The sequence below is a fragment of the Prionailurus bengalensis genome, chromosome E3, assembly GCF_016509475.1.
Source record: "Prionailurus bengalensis isolate Pbe53 chromosome E3, Fcat_Pben_1.1_paternal_pri, whole genome shotgun sequence".
Taxonomy (NCBI): domain Eukaryota; kingdom Metazoa; phylum Chordata; class Mammalia; order Carnivora; family Felidae; genus Prionailurus; species Prionailurus bengalensis.
In genome coordinates this window covers 41,492,156-41,514,345 of record NC_057357.1, presented here as the reverse complement: position 1 = coordinate 41,514,345, position 22,190 = coordinate 41,492,156, and the positions used below count along the sequence as shown (strand labels likewise).

The 22,190-nt window shown below is 57.5% G+C and overlaps 1 protein-coding gene across 2 annotated transcripts in view; it reads right to left on the bottom strand.

Annotated features, from left to right (window-relative positions):
• The window catches only part of AXIN1 (axin 1), a 63,784-nt gene extending 53,149 nt beyond the window's left edge, over nt 1-10,635 (bottom strand). For both annotated transcript variants that reach the window (XM_043561154.1, XM_043561155.1), the window contains exons 1-2: nt 10,576-10,635; nt 5,771-6,728 (exon numbers count right to left, since the gene is read on the bottom strand). In XM_043561154.1, the coding sequence (XP_043417089.1) occupies nt 5,771-6,648 (878 nt within the window). In that variant the 5' untranslated portion in view covers nt 6,649-6,728; nt 10,576-10,635. The remainder of the gene's footprint in view (nt 1-5,770; nt 6,729-10,575) is intronic.
• Between the last annotated feature and the right edge of the window lie 11,555 nt (nt 10,636-22,190).

The window sequence follows — 22,190 nt, the reverse complement described above, 5'->3', positions numbered from 1 at the left end:
CTGGGCAACAACATTGCTCATGGGCTCTCTGCAAGCACTTCCCTGTCATAAGCCCACTGACGCAAAGGCCCAAGCAAAGGGGCCTCTCTATTCCAGAATTCTCCAGTCTGATGGCTATCTGCAGATACTTTCCCAGACTCTGTTGAAACCTGTCAAAGACCATGGAGTTTTACATGACTTTAGCGGACCAAAAAACACTTCGACTCTCCTTAACTCGCTTAAAAATTTTAATGGCCATGTACACCACTGACAGGTAGAGGAAATGCATACAGCATGATCGTGCCTCTGTGACGGAGCCCAGCACGGGCACACGCGTATCACAGGAGCTTGGGGTCAAGTCAGGTGCCGTGGGAAGCCCCGGCGGCGCTGGAGAAAGGGAAGACGCCGTCACACTTGCACTTAGGAGGGACTGCTTTGGTGCTGTGGGGAGAAGAGACAGAGGCCCAGACAGAAGGTTCTGTGTGACCCAGGAAGAGGTGGTGGGAGCCAGCACGCAGAAAGCAGGAAGCAGAGGGATTCGACACACACTTGGTGGGGAACCAGGACTGGACGCTGTACTGGATACACAGGTGAACAAAGCAGGGATCGGAGTGCTTGGTTGGCCTGGTAGATGCCGGTACCACTTCCGCAGGTTGCAATGGTTACGAGAGGGACAGGTTTGGGGCGGGAGGTACTATGCCTCCCCTGAAGGGAATTTTTTCTTTAAATTTTTTTTCAATGTTTATTTTATTTTTGAGAGAGAGAGGCAGAGCACTAGCAGGGGAGGGGGCAGAGAGAGAAGGAGACACAGAATATGAAGCAGGCTTCAGGCTCCGAGCTGTCAGCACACAGCCCGAAGCAGGGCTCAAACCCACGAACCGTGAGATCATGACCTGAGCCGAAGTCGGATACTCAACCAACTGAGCCACCCAGGCGCCCCATGAAGGGAATATATTATTAAAATCTGGACATGGCATTCCTATCCTTGAAACCATTTGTAATCCAGATACGAATTCCACCAACATCTAGCACTGTTGGTGAAATTCAGATGACGAAGGAGGGGAATGGGGCAGGCATAGGCCGCACCCCCAGGCGCGATCGCACGGGACCCCGTGACAACCTCATTTGGCAGGTATCACCTCATCCTCCCCAGCTCACACGTGAGCACAGAGAGGTACAGCAACTTTCCCTCCGTCACAAAACAGAAGACTGACCTCACAAGACACTGTCTAGTGGAGAAGTCACTAAGTGAGGAGTCATTAAGCTAAACCACCAAGCTTCACGTTCTCCCCGTCCAGCTGGCAAGGTGAGTGAGACGACGTGCAAACTCCCGACCCAGGAACCCACAGCTGCACACCAAGGGCTGTCCGAAAACGTCTCCAGTCACCTCCTCTGGGATCATCTGTTCAGTTAGAAGAATTCATCTAGTTGAACGGGTCACACATCTAGAAGATGATGAGGGAATGCCAACGGGCCCCGGTCTCTCCCTAAGCTTCATGCCCCTACTGAAAGGAACTACCAGCACTGCAGTAGAAGCAGGGGGAGGGCTTTAGGGAGAGCCAGACGCTCGCTACACTCCATAACAGATGGTCTAAAAATTCAATGGCGAAGATAATTTGCTGGTGGTCAAACCGAACAGACTCACTATTAAGCACACAAATGCACACACTGTACCCTCTGCAGCCAGGCCACCGTCCCCAGACTGTACCCTCCACAGCCAGGCCGCCGTCCCCAGAGCCACAGCCTGAACCACACCCCACTCCACTTGAACTCCAATCAGAAATCCAAAACCAATCTTGCTTTTCTGCATTCCGTGGAAATTATATACATTTGGAGCATTTCCTCTTCTTACATTTTTCTCTAGACCTTTTAAATACAGTCAATGAGGGGCGCCTGGGTGGCGCAGTCGGTTAAGCGTCCGACTTCAGCCAGGTCATGATCTCGCGGTCCGTGAGTTCGAGCCCCGCGTCGGGCTCTGGGCTGATGGCTCGGAGCCTGGAGCCTGTTTCCGATTCTGTGTCTCCCTCTCTCTCTGCCCCTCCCCCATTCATGCTCTGTCTCTCTCTGTCCCAAAAATAAATAAATGTTTGAAAAAAAATAAATTAATTAAAAAAAAAAAATACAGTCAATGAGCCAAGCATCAGGACAGACAGTTCCTTAGTCAAAATATGAAGGGGCCCTGGAAAGGACCAGCTGTCTGCCCTTTAAATGTGGAGCCGCTCCTGCTATAAACGGCATCCACGGTCCACTCTCTGGCCATGACCATGATGACCAGCCCTGACCAGAAGCACCCTACTGGGCTGGCCCACCAGGAAGACACAAGAAAAAATGTGGGACCCTGTCCTTAGGGAACTTCCCACCGGATGAAGAAGGTAAGGGTAGCAGACAGAAACAGAAAGCGCTTGCCAACGTCAGTCATTAAAACCAGCAGTAACTGCGGGGGCGCCTGGGTGGCTCAGTCGGTTGGGCGTCCAACTTCGGCTCAGGTCATGATCTCGCGGTCCATGACTTCGAGCCCCGTGTCGGGCTCTGTGCTGACTGCTCAGAGCCTGGAGCCTGTTTCAGATTCTGTGCCTCCCTCTCTCTCTGACCCTCCCCCGTTCATGCTCTGTCTCTCTCTGTCTCAAAAATAAATAAACGTTAAAAAAAAAACCAAACCAGCAGTGACTGCGAAGCGTGGGTGGTTGAAAGACTGAGGCAGGTGACCAACCAGGCCCTCCCACACAGTCCCTCAAGGCATCTGGGGGGCCAGCGCATGCTTTTCATGGGGGAGTAAACCTTGAGCCTGCCAGCTACTGTCCCACAGTCCCTGGGCCCTACACCTGATGCCAAATCATTCACACACCCTCTGCCACTTCTACACCAGTGAACACGATGGGTGGGAGCCAACCAAAGTCCTATTCAGAGTTCCACCAACTGTGGGCAATGAAGACTGGGAAAGTCTGTGCAGAGACACAGAGAACAGCAAGGGATTCTGGGATCCCGTGGCCCAGGGGCTCGAAATGGCCCCAGGTGAGCAGGATAAAAGCAGAAGGCCAGGGAGCACCGCTGCTTTCCCAGGTGTGACAGAGACCTGGGTAACGCTCATCTAACTTTCCTCAAGTTGCCTCCATGAGAAACAGCCACGTGCCCACACATAAGGCCAAGTGAGGACAGACACTCAGGCCTCCTATCGGGAAACAGGGAAAATGCTTACCTGGTCAGGGAGGCTGAACACCAGAGGGCACGCGTGGAGCAGCCCCAGGATGGTGAACTCAAGGAACCGTGAAGTTCTAGGTTCGGGAGAACCCCCGAGTCATCTTGTCCTAGATAGTGGCCCTGGTGACACACGTCTCCAGGCACAATCAGTGCTTAGGAGAGGCACCTGTAGGGCACCTGGGTGGCTCAGACGGTGAGGCGTGCCACTCTTGATTTAGGCTCAGGTCATGACCTCACAGCTCATGAGATCGAGCCCAATGTCAGGCTCCACACTGACCGCACGGAGCCTGATTGGCATGGCGCTCACCCAGAGGAGGTGAAAACTCCCATCCGCACAAAAACCTGCACACAGGTATGTATGTACTGCAGCTTTACTCATGATTGCCAAAGCTTGGGGACAGCCACGACGTCCTTCAGCAGGTGACAGATAAATTAACTGTGGTCGATCCCCACAATGAACTAGTATTCAACCCTGGGGTGCCTTGGTGGCTCAGTTACATGTCTGCCTTTGGCTCAGGTCATGATCTTGTAGTTTGTGAGTTCGAACCCCACGATGCCCTCTTTGCTGACAGCGTGGAGCTTGCTTGGGATTCTCTCTCTCTCTGTGCCTCCCCCACTCGTGCTCTCTCTCACTCTCAAAATAAACATTAATAAATAAATAAATAAATAAATAAATAAACGTAGATAAAAGAAAAAGAAATGCTCCATCAAGCCATGGGAAGCCACGCAGGAAGCTCAAACGCGTGTTACCAAGTGAAAGACGCCGGTGAGAAAAGGCTACACTGTAGGGGTCCAACTACATGACATTCTGGAAAAGGCAGAACTGTGTTAAAAAAAAACAAAACGCAGTTATCTGGGGTTGGGGGAGAGGAGAGGCTGAATAGGCAGGACAGTGACACTACTCTGTGTCGCTGCAATGGTGGAAACCGGTCATCGTCCATTCATCCAAACCCACAGTGTCCAACACCAAAAATGGACCCTAACGTAGACTTTGGGTGGTGATGCCGTGTTGATGCAGGTTCAGCAGCTGTAACAAAGGTAGTGCTCTGCTGACAACGGAGGAGGCTGTGTGTTGGTGGGGGTGGGGGGTGGGGGTGGGGGTAATGGGAAACCTCTGGACCTTCCTTTCATTTTTGTTGATAACCTAAAATTGCTCTAAAATAATAAAGCCTTTGGGGCACCTGGGTGGCTCAGTTGGTCCGACTTCAGCTCAGGTCAGGACCTCACGGTTCCAGTGTTCGAGCCCCACGTTGGGCTCTGTGCTGACAGCTCAGAGCCTGGAGCTGCTCCGGATTCTGTGTCTCCCTCTCTCTCTGCCCCTCCCCCGCTCATGCTCTGTCTCTCTCTCTCTCTCTCTCAAAAATAAACAAACATTTTTTAAAAACTTAAAAAAAATAAAAACTGTGTCAGTTGCTAGCCTTACTCAGAAAAACTTCATGGTTAAGTTCTGTCCTAAAAAGCTTGCTATATCGACAGCATTCAGCTAAAGACAATGAGCAAAAGTCACACAAAAATTAGTTCAAATGGGGTATCTTGAATCCCATCACTTAAATGATATTTAAAACTTAGAAACGTTTAATCCTGTGCTTATTAAGCAAGTAGCCAGTTTCTCTGCCACAGTGAGCTTGAAGGAACGATCCAGGTTTTGAATAACTCCACGGGAGAGCCACAGCACGAAGTTTCTGACTCCTGATTAAGTCAGTGTGGTCAGCAGGGTCACACAGATGCCACGCTTTGAAGGTTTCAGGGGCAGAAGTCCCCAGGACCAGCTACAGGGAAATGACGGGACACGGGAGTGGCCTACCAACATGTGCTAACATCGGCCAGAGGCTCCAACCCACGGCCAAAATCTCCAGTAACCGCCGGGGAACCACCAAGAAAAGAGGATGAAGACACAGGTTTCCCAAGCTGTAACAACTTCTCGATTAACACCACTGGTGCTTCCAAAGTTGCAAGGAGCCTGTAGGCAAAGGCTCCCCCCACGACTTCACACTTCACACGATGCTGGGAACGGACCACACAGCAGCAGGAGGAAAAGGCCGCCCCTAGAATTCCACCCAGAGGACGTTCCCCAAGTGCTCTGATACTCTGCTGCACGGTAGTGTCCTCCCCCACCCCTCCCCAACCTCCAGGAAGAATCTCAGAAAACCCGTACAAAATGCAACAATCCAGAATTCTCTAAGGATTGATGCTTTCAGATGTTCACTCCTCTCCAGGAAGCCAAAAGGATTATGCCTATCGCGTAAATCCAACTTCTATGCAAGACGATACAAATTTCACTGCTAAAGGGTAAGTTTCAGCATCTTTCTGAGTTTCAACGATTTCTAAGACTTCCCACGTTCTCAATGACTTACAAAGCCACATATTTCAGACTGTTCTTGATAAAAGTCTCAACTTACAAATGTCAAACACATTTAAGGACAAATGTGCAGGTGTCACGAGTAAGGACTCAAACCACAAGTCACCCACAGCAGCAGGAGCATATCCACCTAGGGGCTGGAAGACAAGACCACTCCTTACCCACACCTCTCCCCTGCGGGTTCTCTGGGTCTCGGACGTGCGCATAGACACGGACGCCTGGTACCTGACTCACCTGAATTCTCTGCCTTCGCTGGACCGTCTACTTGAGGAGGCCCGCGGGGCAGCCGTCTCCAGAAGCAGCTTCTGCGTGAGCCTGCCAGGGGGAGCAGGGTCTCTGCCGCTGTCTTCGTGCAGGTCCTGGTCACACTTCCATTCCTCATCTTCATTCAAAGTGGGCAGGTATCCAGGGATGCCCTTCCCTGTCCCCGACCCAGAGCTCTGGTCACTACAGAGCTTTGGGCTCTCCGAGCCTGTCCTCGTATATTCCAAATAAATATCAGACTTGAGGAAGGAGGGGTAGGTGTTTTCTTCCATGGTGGACTGGATCTCCGTCTGGGCCTGGTCAAACATGGCAGGATCTATCAGCTGCTTCATGATGCAGTCCTTTATGAAGCTCTTGGTAGCTGGCTTAGTTTGCCTGGATACGATGCCGTTGTTATCGAGGATATATTTGCGGTAAATGGCTTTGGCCAACTTCAGCCTCTTTTCCTCATTCGAGTCACAGGGCTCCAGCTTCCTGAAGCCGCTGCAGGCGAACCAGAAGTCCAGCAGGTCAGCACAGTCCTCCTGCTTCAGGAAAGTCCTAAACAGGTTTATCCCATCTTGATCGTCCAGTAACGAGTGCAACGACTCGGCCCACTTCAAGTATGGCGGGGTGGGGGAGGCGCTGCCCTCAGGCTCATACCCCAGGTCCAGATCCGAGCGCCTTGGTGTGGCTGCTGAAGTCTCACCTTTAACCCCGGCACCCTTCCCGGAGCAGAAGCTGTGGCTGATGGGCCTGGGGTCTGTGGACACCAGTTCGCCCTCCTCACCAGGCACTGGGGGTCGGGGGGCATCTTCGGTGAAACTCGCTCCGAGGTCCAAAGGGAAACCCTGCTCTTGGATACTCATTGTGGGATCCTGCGTCACTGTACAATGAGCGCGGCACCCTAATAATCAGTACTTACAGCTCCAAAGTGAATCAATCTGTCCTGTTGAAACCATGAAGAGGACAAGGATTAGGAAAGGGGGGTCCATGGAAACATGACCACAGAGGTTTTCTCAAGACAAGACTCGCCGTGGTGCCCTCCCGCTCGAACTCACAGCCAGAAATTCGGTTTATGTTTCAATCACTGTCACAAGGTTTGTGCTACGTGAAAACCATCTCTGGGAACTCTTACAACTACAGGAATGCCTCTGGACGTAACAAATGAATGCCCAGGACAGGGGGAGCGCCTCTCCCGTCAAGGGTCGTTCTCCGAGAACGTTATGGAGACCGGCAGCCTGGGGACCTCCCGTCTCAGCCACAACCAGTCCTGCTCTGCAAGCTCCAGGGAGACAGGACTGGAGGAAGGAAACGTGCCCTGTAATCCTCGTGGCCGTGTAAACTCGGGTGAGGGCTGGCTCCTCACGTGTTGAGACGGGGCGGCCCCACCAGCACTGCAGGTCGCTGCCACACTCAGATACCAAAAGGTGGACACGTCACACAGCAGAAGCGGGGTGTCACATCTGCTCCCCACATTCCCTAGGCCCACAGCCACGACGCCTTCTGCCCACCCCATCGCTTCACACGTCGTGTGCCTCCTAACATGTGCAAACACACAGGCGTTCCCTTACTTCCCAACACACAACTACACGAACAAGGATGGGTCACCTTCGGTGCCTTCGCCCAAGTGATCCAAGGACACCCCCTCCCCCTCACAGAGCGGCCTTCTCATGTCACCAGTGTGGACAATCTTTAAAATGCTCCCACCAGAAAGCTGCACCTGACCTTGCTTCTAAGGAAAGCGTCCTTCTGACAGCAAGTGGCAATTTAGTACTCTGAGGAAAAGAGAAGGCGTAGGAAAAAAAAAAACGAAATCCAAACACAGTTACACCTTTCAGCTAAGGAAGCACACGGCTCACGATTCCACTCCGTGAGCTCAAAACCAAACCACCCACCCCCTCAGAGACCGGAGTGTTGCAGGCGTTGTTGCTGCTGCTGCTGCAAGCCTGCCTCAGGTGCGAAGGAGGCAACCCTGGGTCAGAACTCGTCCGCGGCCTTCCGTCCCCGCTGCCGTACCCTACAGGAGCTCACAGAGCCCGCGAGCTGAGCTACACGTCCCGACCTGGCCGGACAGGTGACCACAACTCGGCCTACCAGGATCCAAGGGGTCTGGCTACAAGTGGGCTGGGGAGAAGCGTGTCAAGTCCAAACGCCGAGGGCACCAAACAAGCCAGAGGGAGAAAAATTAACTCCTAAAACCTGGTCCCTCACAAAGGGTGGCTCTTCCTGGCCACCACCCCACACTGTGGGCCACGGCCGACACGGGATCTGCCCCCACGCCTGGGCTGTCACGCTGTACGTACCGCACCTGCCCGCGGCTGCTGATGGCTAGAAGGCAGAAGGGAATGGGTCACAATAACGTGCCCCAGATGACATTTCTGCAGCTAATGACTTTTTACAAAAACTACTGGGGAGGCTGTAATCTCAGCAGGAATAGCCTGCTTCTTAAGGTCAAGGCCCGTGGGCTGTGGCACCCTGCTGTCACGGACCGCTTCAACTGCAAAGGCGCTTTCTTTGAGCCCCCTCAACATGAATGAGCACCTGTGGTGTCGTAGCTCCAGCCCAGCTCATGGACATCTAACGTCCTCTTGTCCAGGATGCCTTCTCAGGAAGGAGGGCCCATGCCTGGCCTGAGCCTTACCCTGAGAGATAACTCTTTAGTTCACAAGCCTTGACAAAGATCCGAGTCCCTGTGTTCCAATGGGACGTTAATTACATGTCGCCGTCACCTGCTCTGAAGACGCTGATGTCTCCTGTGTACATTATTAGCAGCAACCTGATTAAACATTTTCCACAAGGTCTGCAGCACCTAACACAAGGTCTTGCAACCAACAGGCACCAATGAATATTTAATTCATCGACATGAAGGCAAACGACAATTGTCAGAAAAGCCAAACGTTAGCCCTTCATAGATGCTGAACCATCGTGCTACAAAAACAGCAAGAAACTCAAGATTCTAGCCCTTTATTACCAAACTGCGGTTGTCGTTAAAAGCTAACGTTTTAATTCATGTATGAACAAGTCCCCCTAATCATTCTAAACTATTTTCCATTGTCCTGAAGAAACAGTTCTTATAATTCACATCTATTTTTGGCTGTCAACTGACAGAAGACGTCTGGTGTCCCTGAAAGGACGTGAACACCTCTCGGAATCACTGGCATTATCGAAACGCCCCCTAATTCCTGCAGTCTCTGGGTTCCCACACAGAAGCGCACCAGGCGTTCAGCGTCTACACACGTACATACCACACATAAAGCAGCTCTATTAATTCACAGAGTCAAATGCCCACAAGCATCGAATACGGCCAACAGCCTGTAACCACCATCAATAAAAGGATTCCATAAAAGTAATGTACAACTGTGATACCAGACTTAAAGTCTCCCGTAGTCACTGCGGAGGCAAACCCCTGGGTTCCACGGCAGCCAGCTCCATACCAGAGAGATATAGATGCTTACTTATTTCACTCCAATATAGCTTTTTAACTCTTAATTTACGTGCAGTGTGAAAATAACAGAGCGTGACTGTGACATTCTCCTAACTGCCCATCATTAAACTCGGAAAGGGTTAGGGCCACTGTTTTACAATGTAATCCATTCCTCCGCCACCTAAATTCTCAAATAGCCCAAAAAAGTCCACTTAGCTTTCCTGAGGCTAGAAACCCAAGAAACACCCACACCTGCTGGAAATCCAACAGAAACGTCGTATTCTGTATGCCTGTCCAACCCTGTCCCTCAAGAGAAGTTCTTAAAACTGAAACCCAAACACTGCTATCCTGAAAGGTCAGGTTGGACCATGTGTGTTCTTCAAAACAGGGCCTGTAGATCCAAGTATGCGTGAGATTCTTCTTTTAGAAGCACAGAGCATAAATGCAAGCAAATGGGAGGGGCTGAGATGCACGGCAAGGAGTCTTCTTACATTATCTTAGAGAGGAGCTGAGAAAAGTCCCCGGAGAACTGGTTCTGTGTGTGTTTCCTCTAACGTCCTCGGTGCCCAGCTAAAAGTTTCACAGCCCTGGCCATGCAGCTCTAGCTTCGTGGGGGACTGAATTCCAAAATGTGGGGTGGAGAAAGAAGCTAAGACCCACACCCAAAAGAGAGTTCTGGGGGCAAGGCATCAACCTGAAAGAGTACAGCCACTCAGAGCAGCCAAACCACAGCCTGGAACCAGCTCAGGCACCTCTGCCTCGGAGGCAGTGCCCGCCTTGGGTTTCAGACTCACTCATTCCTACTTTCTGCTGCGGGGGAGAGGGAAGGGATGTGCTACTGTCCAGCCTCCGTCCAGGGTCTCTGCACACGGCGGCTCCTCTGCACCCCACACACACCCGAAACAGGCTCCAGGCCCGCGACTGACACCAACCAACCAAACACATCAGCTGCGCGCCCTGGCCTCCTCCAGGAAGACCGTTCCCCACCCCCTCTCACACAACCCTGGTTCTTCCTTACACTCTTCCACTCACCTAGAGCAAGGGACTGCCCTTTCGGAACCGAACCCCGCACTTTTCCGGGTTCACACAGCCCTATATCAACGGCCCTTGCTAGCATCCCCTCTGACACACCTGCCCTCACAGCCTGGAACCCCACACACCTTCCTCGCACACCACACGGTCTGTACACCCGGCCCGCACAACCTGCTCAGTGCTGCAAGCCTCCCCGCACGCGCCCCCAGCCCGCACCCTCCGAGCCCGTCTTCCGGGTCCCGCGCCGGGCCCGCCCGGCCCGGCCTACGCGGCCTACAATGAGCGGCCGCACGGGCCCGCGCCCCGCAGTACCGCGCGCCCGGCCCGCACTACTCACCCGCGCGCGTCGGCGGCGGCGACGGCAGGGCCCCGGCCCTGCTCGCGGAGCGGCGCGGCGCGGCCCATGAGCTCAGCGGCGGCGAGGCGGGCGGGACGGGGCGGGGGCGCGGCCCCGGGCGGCCCCCATGGCAGCGGCGGCGCGGCGGCCCGGAGGCGGGCGCGGGGCAGGCCGCGGGGGCGCCGCCGAGGCCGGCCGCCCGCTCTCACCCGCCTGCACCGGGGAACGCGGCTCCGGCCCGACTCCGGCCGGTCCTGCGGGCGGCGACGGCGGCCGCGAACGCTTCCCCGAGCGGGGAGCCCGAGCCCAGAGCGCCGAAGCCCAGGCCGGAGCGCCCCCGCCGGCGCCGCCCGGAAGTGCGGGGGCGGGGCCGGAGCGCGGGGCGGGGCCGGGAGCGTGGGGGCGAGGCCGGGAGCGTGGGGGCGAGGCCGACAACGTGAGGCGGGGCCAAGCGCGTGAGGCGGGCCGAGAGCGCGGGACGGGGCGGGGCCGGGCGTGCGGGGCGGGGCCGGACGTGCGGCGCGACCGGAGCGTGGGGCGGGGCCGAAGGCTCGAGGCGGGACCAGGACGCAGGCAGTCCCTAGGCCGTGGGGCGGGGATGGAACGTGAAGCGCTACCCAGAGCGTGCGGCGGGCCGAAGCGCGGGGCGAGGCAGGGGCTTGGGGCGGGGCCGTGAGCGTGCGGCTGGGCCGAAGCACCAGGCGGAGCTGTATTGTGAGGCGGATCCCGGGGCTTGAGGCGGGCCTTGGAGCGTGGGGATGTGATACGGACAGGAGGCGAGACCGGGGCGTGGGGCGGAGCCGAGAGCATGGGGTGGGATCGAAACGTGAGGGCGGGACAGGGACGAGGGACACCGCCAGGAGCGTGGGGCGGGGCTTGGAGCGTGGGAGCGGAACCGAGACCGTGGGGCGGGCCGAGAGTGGGAGGCGGCGGGGCCAGGTCATGGGGCGGGGCCAGTAGCATGGGGCGGGACGGGGACGACGGGCGAGGATAGCAACGTGGGGCGCGGCCGCAGCGCTGTGGGTAGGGCCGGAGCGTGGGGCCGTCCGAGAGGGTTGGGGCAGAGCCGAGACCTGGAGCCTGAGTACTGGGAAGGGCGAAGAGCGGGAAGGCTATACCTGGGCGTAAGGGTGGGCCCTGAGCTCGGAGGCGGAGCCAAAAGCGTCCTGGAGGGCCCCGAGCGTGAGGCGGAGTCAAAGGAGTGGGTGTGGCCAAATTGCTGGTGTGGGTCCGGTGCCTCGAGCGTGGGGCGGGACAAGGACCCGGGAGCAGGCTATGCGAAATTGCAGTCCCCTCCCAGCAGGGCAGCTGCGTCCGGGAGGGTGGTCTGTGGAGACACCCCTGCGAAGGTCCCTGAGGGACTGTGGCCACCAGGGAGACCTGGCCTGGTGCACTGAGCGGTCAGGCGGCTCTCTTGGGCACTGCGAGGCGCACACCACGTCTCAGCCCTTTTCTGCTGCCCACACGGGTGTCCACCAGCCCGGGTCTCCACAAGTTAGCACCCACAGGCCAGGGCCGCACCCAACCGGTCTCCCACCCCTGCAGAGGGAGCATCTCGTGCATGGGCGGGCAGGGTGGCCAGGGGGACTGGAGACCTCGCTCGGGGACTGCCTGGCCGGCCCTGCACAGGAGAACCCTCGCAGGACGTCCAACAACTGCCCACAGCATTGAAGGAAGCAGGTGTGCGGGAGTTGGGCGGTTGGAAGGCACAGCCAGGCTGACCTGGAGCTGACCCTTGGTAACGTCCAGTCCCTCTGTCCCTCTGCTTGTTACCCCTCAGCTGGCCCAGTCCCTGAGAAAGTGGGTTAGGGCTCCACCCTCCCTTAGTCCCCAGTGGGTTTGGACTCGAGGCCAGGGCTGAGTGGTGGTAAATGCTGGTTGTCACTTGGACAGGAGCCCCCACCTGCAAAGAACTGTGTGCTGAGATTCCACCATGTTGGGCTTGCCTGCTCAACTGCTCCCAGGCACCATCCAGAGTGTGGACAAGGGCTCTCCTTCCTACCACTGCCTTCGGGTCACAAGCGCACAGGCCAGCCTGAGAGCAAGGGCTTCCTATACCCACCACACCTCTCCCCATCTCCCCATCCCTGTCACCACGGCAGCTCTTGCCCAACCTGCAAACCCAGCTGGCCCCTCCCTAAGGACGTGGCACCAGATATTGATCACTGCCCCTAAGCAATTGCTTCTGGTGTCCCCCATGACACCCAGGACCCTGTGCTCCACGGAGCCACGCTGGGCTTGGTACCTCAAGAAATGCTCCCAGCAGCCCCCAGAGGGTGGCTATACCCCCATTCTATAGGCCAGCGCATCTTCTGGATACTGCTCGCCCTCACTGCCCACCCTCATCCTTCTCGTCTCCAGACCAGAGCAGAAGTCCTGACTGGGGGCTCCATGAGCCATGGGCCATCCTCCCACCCAACTGCCCACCGGTGGTGCCTTGCCTGGGGTGAGCAGGTATGGAGGGAGAGCCAGCACCCAGCCATTGCCAGCCTGCCAAGTCTCAAATAGCATCCGATACCCGGGGTTTTGTAGGAAAGGGGGGCAGCGAGGGATGAGGGCCACTGAGGAAGCATCCCCAGCCTACCAAGAGCCCAGGTCACCCAGGGCCATCATTATGCCTCAGAGCAGGCTGGGCAAGGCTGGGGCTGTAGATGAGGAGCCTACAGTACTGAATGCACACTGGCCCCACTAGGGTCATGGCACTGGGGGGTCACTCTCACCCACATCTAGCTGGGATGGCCCCAGGCTCCACCCTGCTCAGCCTAGGAGTCTTAGAGGAGACAAGGCATAGCGGGTGGCCTTCAAGGCACAGCAAGGTCTCTCTGGGGTGTGGGAGTCCTGGGTGGGCTGGAGAGACAGCAAGAATTCCCAGATATTGGCCCGCAGGTTGCCTCCCCGCTCCCAGGCACAGGTCCCCAGTGCTTGCCTTGGTTCTGCAGAGCTGCTGCTGTGGCCAGGCCAGGCTCCCGGGGCTGTGTCCATGTCCATCCTCCTCCTGGCCCATGGCGGCAGGTGTCCCCAGGCCCTGGGACCACAACAGGGCCCTCGGACCCCTGGCTCCTTGGGGCCCCAGCCCTGCAGGGACAGGAAGGGAGTCAGAAGGCCTGCTACAGTGGATTACAACTGTGGGCATGAAGGGGAGATTGAGCAGGGTGGGAGTGGGGACAGACCAGAGGAGGGAGCTCAGGGAAGGCTCTGAAGAGGAGGAGGCGGAGAGGGCAAAAGTGAGGGCCCGCGGTGGAGAGGGAGACCTGACGGGGACTGTGTCAGCCACCCACAGATGAAACCAGACAAAGAGCCACAGGGGCCTCCCTTCTGAAGGGCTGAGTTCCTCGACGGAGCACCCGCTTTTCGCTTTCCCAGTGAGGGGCACTGGAGTTTGCCAGCAGAGGCTTGGGTTTAACTGTGGATGATATTTGTTCAGGAGTTCCATGAGCCACGTGAAGAACTTAAGACCAGAAATGAAATTCTTTTCTTCAACTTAGACACAAAATGAATACTCTGAAATAAAGTGGACTTTGGCGGCTTACACGTGTGTGTCCGCTTGGCTGAGGAAGACCACTTATAAAAAGCGATCCAAAGAAGTCATCTAAGTGCACCAAGGAGTAGGCTAAGGCGCGTCCAGCATGGCCTGACATGGGATGAAAACCAGCAGCAGAGAGCAAAGCTGCAGAAATAGGGTACTGTGAGTGGCACGTCCCCATTGTCTTCCGAGAGGGGAGGACAGGAAGGATGGTTCTCATTTGGGCTTCTGGAGGGAGATAGGAGACTCAGGCTGAACCTCTTCTGGGCTCTCCCTTCCCTGCCCCTCTCCCCTGTCCACAGGTGTCAGAGGTGGCGGGGGGGGGGGGCAGGTGAGGCCCTGAAGCGGGGAGGGAGGCTCATCCAGTTAACGATGAGTGAGGCATGGACTCCCCTTTGGAGGCACAGCCCCAGCCGCACTGGCCAGCCACCTTCTTGGCCATAAGCCAAGCCCCTGTGTTCCATCCCTCTTCCCCAAGTGTCCTTTTCTCACCGGTTCTGAGCCCAGGAGGACGGCCCAGTGTTGTTTGTGTCCCCATCCCAAGCCCAAAGAAGGAGGCAGAGATGTGACAACAAGGCCGTGAGATAGAACACCAAGGAAAGGCCACAAGACCACACATACCGGGTGCCCGTTTTTGTGAACACAGAAAATGTGCACGTAAAAGCGAGAAGACTAAAAAACTATTCCAGGGTATTAATACGGGCCACTGTCGGAGTGCAGTTAGGGCTGGGTTCCGTTATCTTCTTTCTGCATTCAAGGAGACGTTCTGCGGCCATGTGACTGTTACCAACGCATGGAAATCACAAAGGTGTGCGGCAGACGCCATCTTCCTACCCGTGATCAGTGTAAACTAACCCAGGGGAGCGAGGACCCCGGGGGAGAGTGCAGAGCTGCCCGCTGGGCAGACTCAGGCAGGCCTGTGGCCCCAGGACCAGTGAGAAGGTGCCGAGTCTAGCTTCCAGGGCCGGCCAGCCCAGCTCGCTGTGGCCACTCCAGGCTGGGGCCCCCCTGGGCGCCGACTCCACGGCAGGCAGGCCCCCGCCTCTCTCCTCCCTGTGCACGCCTTGGGGCAGGTGTGTCGTCCACGCTGGCATTTCACACCCCTCTTCCTGTTTGGGGTTCTCTCACAGCTCTTCAGCTAAAGCTGCGTCAGGCGGACACCCCCGAAGTGACCCAGGTCCCAGTGCCAAGCTGGGGCAGTAGGGGGATATAAGGTCAGGGCTTTGCCTCAAACCAGCCGGCTCCAGAGTCAGCTCGGTGTTGACACCTGGCGTGACTGTCACCTTCTAACCCTGCTGCTGCGTGTCACCCTGGCCTGATGGTCCCTACTCCTAGGAGCCGTCGTCAGCTGCATTCGGGGTTTGTCACACATTATTGTGCGCTCCCCTTTCATAGGTGAGGGGGTCCCATGGCAGAGGTGGGCAGAGTGAAGCACTCAGCCATTGTCAGCCATGTGGCAGTCCCCTCAGAGACAGCCACTGTGGTCACTGTGCTTTTTCCCCACTTGCTTAGCATTCCAGGGTGCCAGGCCCAGCTGGCCAATGCTGTGATTGTCCCACGTCCCCTGCATAGACAACTCACCCAGCAGACCTGACACGGCCCCCCACATCTCGGCTGGCCCCCATGTGTCAAGGGTCAGGCCTCAAGGCCACCAGGAAAGCCGTGGCATGGTAGCAGGCATGTAGCCCCAGGGCAGCACACTCCATCCCAGGGTGCCATCCACACCCAGCCCAACTTGGGTCTCACCTCCAGTGTCCTGAGGGGTTCCTGTCACTCCAGACAGAAGGGCATAGCAGGACACCTTCCCATACTGCCTCTATGGAGGATTCTGACCCTTTGGTGGGGATGTGTCCTGGAGGTCTAGGACACAGTCGAGTAGGCTCATGATTAGAGGGCAGTCCTTGAGTGAGTTCCGAGTGGGCCCTGCCAGCCACAGGGGCCTGGGAGACGAGAGGGAAGAGCGCCTCACCAGTTTGGGAGCCTCAGGGACATAGGGGTGCAGCCAGGGCTGACCCAGCTCCCACCTCCCTGAAGACACATCTATCTATGGCAAGGTGGGTACCTCTCTCTTGGCAAGGGAGGGTCCTGACCCAACCCTGCTGGCCCCAGAGGTCTGTGGCAACCCTCCGAGAATGAGTCTCAGTCTCAGGGTGGGGCCAGTGGCTGGCAGTGGTCAAAGAAGGAAGGGCCTGCTGACCTCCCCCAACCCCAGCACCGTTTTCCCAGGAACTGTAGCATCTGAGTTCAGGAGCCTTCAGCCCAGCTTGTAGAAGCAGCCGCTGAAGTCCCACCTTCCCAGGTGGCCTCAGGTCACTTCCCTTTCTGGTCTCGGGCACACCTGCCCTCTTGCCGTACTGACGCTTATACCAGGCAGACTTGCACCTTTGTCTCCGCCATTCCTTCACCTGGAATGTCCTTCCGTGACCTGACCACCCCACCCCCGAAGGCCTCTCTCAGCACCAGGAGCTCACATTGCCCCTCTGTTGGCTATCTTTTCTCTTTCTGTCGGAGACATCTCATTCAGCTCCAGCAGGCCTATGCAGGTCCAGGAACCAGGGGCAGCCCCTCGGGCTAGCAGCTAGGGGACTTGGTCATGGGAGGCAGGGAGGTGCCAGCCCAGGCTGGCTGGCTGCCTTTGCCCACGGCCACACCCACACCCTCCGGGTCAGCCTCTGCCAGCCCCTGGCCTCTCGGCCACCTGCCTCCCACCGTGCTGTCCAGAGATGTCTCTTTCGGCTGCCTAGGAGCCCTGCGGCCGCTGTGGCCAAGTTATAAGTATGTGATTATGTATGCCGAGGTCCCTCCGGCCCTTTGTTGCTGCAGAATCTGTCCCAGCAAACAAAAGTGCACTGGATTAGCCACAGTGGATTAAAAGATTTGCTTCTCAGAGTTTACCTAACAACCCGACAGTCCTGCCTGCAGAGGCTTTGAACCTCAGGACGTGCTCAGCAGGCCATCTGGGAGCTCTCGGCTTCTGCGGGCAACAGGATGGCGGTCAGGGTGATTACAGGCAGCTACCGCCCCTCACACTCTGCTCTGTCTGCAGCCAGGCCTGTGCCTGTGGCCTGTGCTCGTGGCCTGTGCTCTTGGCAGGCCCGTCTGGGTCAAACTTTGGGGGCGAGACCAGACTCCAGGACAAGGTGGAGGAGGCTGAGGTAGGGGAACGAGGCCCAGCCAGGACCACCTTCCAGAGGGCCTGCCGCCCAGGGCCCAGGCATGGTGGGGACCAGGCCTTGCCTCCCCCAGCCCTACCCCCTGGGCACGTCCACACACTGCACACAGCAATAAGGCCACGAGCAACATGGAGGGTGGCCGTGGTGGGCAGGGACACGCCAGGCTCCACCATGCTGCAGCGCATGGCCCCACTACTGCCACCCCGTGGTGTACGTTCCTGCACACGCGTGCACGCGCGCTCGCGCACGCGCGCGCGCATACACACACACACACACACACACACACACAAGCGTGTCCCTCTTTGATCTCCAAAGGACGCTTCATTTACAAGCTCTTAATCGCAGCTGCCTTTTCAGGGCCTGTCCGCTAAAGTCCCGAGTAATGGGATTTGGCACTTCTGATCCATCTTGGTCTGGCCGTTCCCCAGGACAGGTGGACATTTTTTTTCCTCTTTTGCACTTCTTTTTTTTTTTTTTTTTTCCTTTTCAAAAATAAAACGCTCCTGAAACTGCACTGACTTGACGTGGCTTGTCGCCCAGCCCTACAAGCGGGGCCAGGAGAGGGGCCAGGTGGCCGGCACACCAAGGGCCTGGCCAGTTGGGGGTCTTTGATGCGGCTTCCATGTGAAATCTGAGTGAAAGACGTAGGAGAACGATTTCGGGACCACGGTGCCGTGGGATTCATCCTGCCTCGTGCGTTTCCCTTTGTCTCCCTTCCCGTGACCCTTCTTTGGGACGTTTGGGGAGAGGGTCCCAGGGCAGGTGCGGGCGTGTGTGCAAGCGTGCGCATGAGGGTGCAGAGGGCAGGGTGGGCTGAGTGAGGGCAGGGCCTCAACCATAAGAACAATGGGCAGCAGGGAGCACATCCACCTGTCCGCCTGTTCGTCTGTCCGTCCATCTGCCCGCCCGGCTTACCTCACCTGCCTGGCTCCGTGTGCCTGCTCGCGCCCCACCATCCCGCGGTCCGCCATGATGGGCTTGGCCGTCCGTCTGAGCACTTTCAGCCACTCCAGGACGCGGGTCCCTGCTCTTGGCCACTGTGTGGCTGGGAGGAAGAAGTGTGACTCTGGGCTGCAGCTCGGGCTCCCACCGCCGATTGGCTGAGGCAGGGACCAGATGACGGCCTCAGAACCCTATGGTAGCCATGGCAACCAGCCCCTTTAGACACCGCCACCCGGAGCCACTCCTGACTGCCGAGGGAGCAGGCAGTGCCGACGTGGGCCCACACCAGGGTCCCCTTGGAGAGTAGGGTCAAGCATGAGTGGACCCTGCTCCTATACCAGCTGTTGAGTGTGTGTGTGTGTGTGTGTGTGTGTGTTTCTTGTATGTCCGGTTTGAAGGGTCCCTGTCCCTCTCTTGGGACGTGTCCTGTCTCACCACCTGGTGGAGGCAGGAACAATGTCTTTTTAGCCTCTACTTCCACGAGGATTTCAGGTCAGGCTTGCCCCAGGGGCTGAAGGCCAGCCCCTCTGGTGAGAAAACAATGGATGACAGCGGTAGGAGGAAGGGCAGGGGCAATTCCCCATGCTAAGGGAGACAGAGCCAGGCTCTCAATCCACCTCAGACCCCAAAGGTCCTTCCAGCCTCTTCTCTGCCTGCCAGCCCCTCCTCCACACTTTCACAGACCTACTGAACACACAGGCTCACACAATCCCCAATCAAGAGCCTTTAGAGGCCCCAGGCTGGCCCTGCTGCTTCACAGACCCAGTGTCTGTGTCCCCAACCATGCAGGACTCCGAGACTTCAGTCAAACCCAGCACTTTCCAACCCTGCAGGAACTAAGTACACACCTGTGACTCTACCTGCTCTTCCCTTGGTCTGAACTCCTAGGGTCTCTCGGCACCAGCCCCTTGGTAAAGCCTTCCCGGGTGTCTCAAGACAGGGTTCTCATCAAGGGCGCAACGCAGCATTACCCCAAGGACTGACCATCCTGGGAGCTGCAAGGCAGTGAACACCCTGGAGCCGAGCTACCCCCATCTCCATGAGAGTCCGAACATTCTTGGCTCAGCACAAACTAGTCAAGGCTCCCATGAAATCCAAGGGAGAGCCCTGGGAAGCCACCTCCCTCTTCCCGGCCCAGGCCCAGCCCACACCTGCTGAACATATGAGGAAGTGAGTAACAGCCATAGGCCTATGAGCAGGTGTGAGTCCCAAGTCCCCAGGAAGAGGCCAGGGACTGCTGAGGAAGCCACTGCCCGGGTCAGAGGGACACAGAGAACAGCGGGAGTGGGCTCAGGGTGGGCCGGGCTGGGCATAGAGCCACATGGCTCAGCCAGCCCACCGCCCCCACCTTGGTCCCAGACTTCTCCACGCTGGCTCGTCCCTCCCTAAGCTGCTCAGTCACAGCCTCGAGGGCAGGCTGTCGGTGAGGACATAGGCCAGGGTCAGCTGGAAGTGGCGGAAGGCCCAGGGGCTGAGGGAGAGGTCGGGGAGGGCTCCGGCATGCTGTGCCAGTGGGTGCTGGATGGCGTAGGACTGGTTCTGTGGAGCAACTTCAGCTGACCCAGGGCTCCAGCTTTGGGGCAGGCGGCTGGCAGGGGTAGGAGGGAGAGGTGTTCAGGGGTTCTGGAGCACAGGCTGAGGGAGAAGGACGGTACACGTGGCTGGGCCTCACTACAGCTCCTCTGGGCTCCTAGCACCCCGACGCAGCCAGCTGGCACAGGGCCAAGATGTGAAGACCTGCCTGTAGTCTCCACACCCGCCACCTGCAAGCCAGTGCACCCCTGAACAGGACTCCATTAAGACCCTCAAGGTGAGGGGACTGGGCCACACCTCTCCTGACCTCAGCTGTCCTTCCTAGGCCTCGAGGCATCACGGTGTTGATGGTCACACTTGTCAGGGCCCTCCACCGCCCAGGTGTCAAGGGACCTCTCCATCTACAGCTAGTGATGGTTGACCCTCGTGGCCCTTGAATGGATGGGCTGTCACGGACACATAGGGACTCGGCCAACCGAAGGGCTACATGGGGAGCAAGGGGACTTGCCGGAGCTCCTAGAGGGGCGGGGCAGGGACAGGGGCACAGCCTGTCTTCCCACTAGGGGCCAGCGCAAGGCAGCTCTGGCTTCGGCGGGCTTGACCTGGGTCAGTACAACTACCCAGCCCACCACAGAGGCCCGAGGGGCTGCAGGGACTCAATGAGGGGACTGGAGACGGTCAGGGACACAGACACAGCTGACTAGCAGAGGTGTGGCCCATGGGGGAAAAATAAGGAGGAAGAGGGCTGGAGGGGAAATGGAGCCTGCTGGGCTCCCACAGCTAAGCTCCCAATTGGTGTGTGTGTGTGTGTGTGTGTGTGTGTGTGTGTGTGTGTGTGTGTGTGTGAGCATGTACAGTCCCTGTGTCCCCTTCCCACCTTCTGGAAGGGGGAACAGTGTGGCAGATTCTCCCTGCTAGGGGCCTTCCCACACCTGAGTTATTGTTTCATTTGGGGTGGGGAGGGGAATCTGTCACTCACCGAGAGTTCCTGACCTTGCCTGAGTCAAGGGTATTTGTGGGAATTTGATGAAACGGACACTGACTCTACCAGAAAAGGGCCAAAGCCACAGCCAGGCCCACTGCAGGGTACGGGGAGGTGAGCACCGCTGAGTCGCATCAAGCTCTGCTGACCAGCAGCACCGGAGGCCAGTCTGGGCTGTCCTTGTGGAAACCCCATGTCCCCAGGGAGGGCAGAGGGGCGGCCTTGTTTTTCTCTGTGCTGCCCCCAAGCGCGGTGACCCACTGCAGGTGCATCTCCACTTCAGATACTCTTGCCTGGCCCGCCAGTGCTGACAGGGGGACCCAGGCCAGAGTCCACCCTCCTCGACTGTGGCCCCCACCCTGCTCCAGCCCCACACCTTGTGCCAGCAATTACAAACACTACAGGTCCTGGTAGGAGCTCCCCCAACCTTGACCTGTAGCCTTACTGGGAGCAGGAAAGAGCAGAAGAGCAAGGTGTGACTGAGAGCCACGGCCAGTGAACTGGGGACGTCCTGGGTACACAGCATGGGGGCGGGTGGGGGTGGCCTCAGGTGACAAAGGCAGGGCTACCAAGGCATCAGTTTGATTCAGTTCAGGGCTAACCATGGGAACCGTGAAGTGGGGGCCAGGAGGGCTGCCGGGTCCAGAACACCACCGACCTAGCTGGAGCCGGGGGCTCTGGTTCGCGTAGCTAGGCTGGGCCTTGAGGCCATCCAGAGCCGGGGCACAGGTGGGCTGGGCACCGTCAGCTTTTGGTAAAATTTTAGAAAAATTAAAAACTGTTCACAGTGTTAGAGCATCACGTGAAGAAACAATCATGTGCATCAAAACACGGGTCCAGAGGCGTGTCCCAGAGAAGTCGGGACTGATGACAGCATTTCCCGGCTTCGTCGACACCTCAGGATCACTCCACAGAGGGCAGGCCCCGACCCTAGATGACCTCCCTATGCTGTGGGATCTCCAGGACCCTCCTGAGGCTGTGTTCACTGCCCAGCCCTGCCCACTGGGCCAGCTGCATGCTCCCTCTGGCCTCCACCTCCGTGAACACAGCCCAGATGTCCTCACTTCCACAACAGCCCTCAGAAGATCTGGGTGTTCCTTGGTCAGCTGCCAGAACCAGGTCAGGGGAGTCCCTCCCTGTGCTCCCAGAGAGATCTGAATGGGTCTCAATGCTCAGTACTCCCAAGGAAGGGTTGCGGAGGAGGGTCAAAGCACCCCCAAATTTCAGGGCAGGAGCGGGCTCAGGTACCTGGCCCAGCCTCTCCCTGGGAATCCCATCCCTGCACCTCCCGACCCGGTAGGGGCACTTGCCACCCTGAATGGCCAGCACAGATCTTTCCCTGTCACCCCAAGTCAAGCCACAGCCTCCCTGCCCCCGCTCTGGAGAACACTCCAGATGGGTGGAGAAGTGCAATCGGGGAAGGACCTATTGCAAGACGTCTTCAACTACACTAGACTCTCTC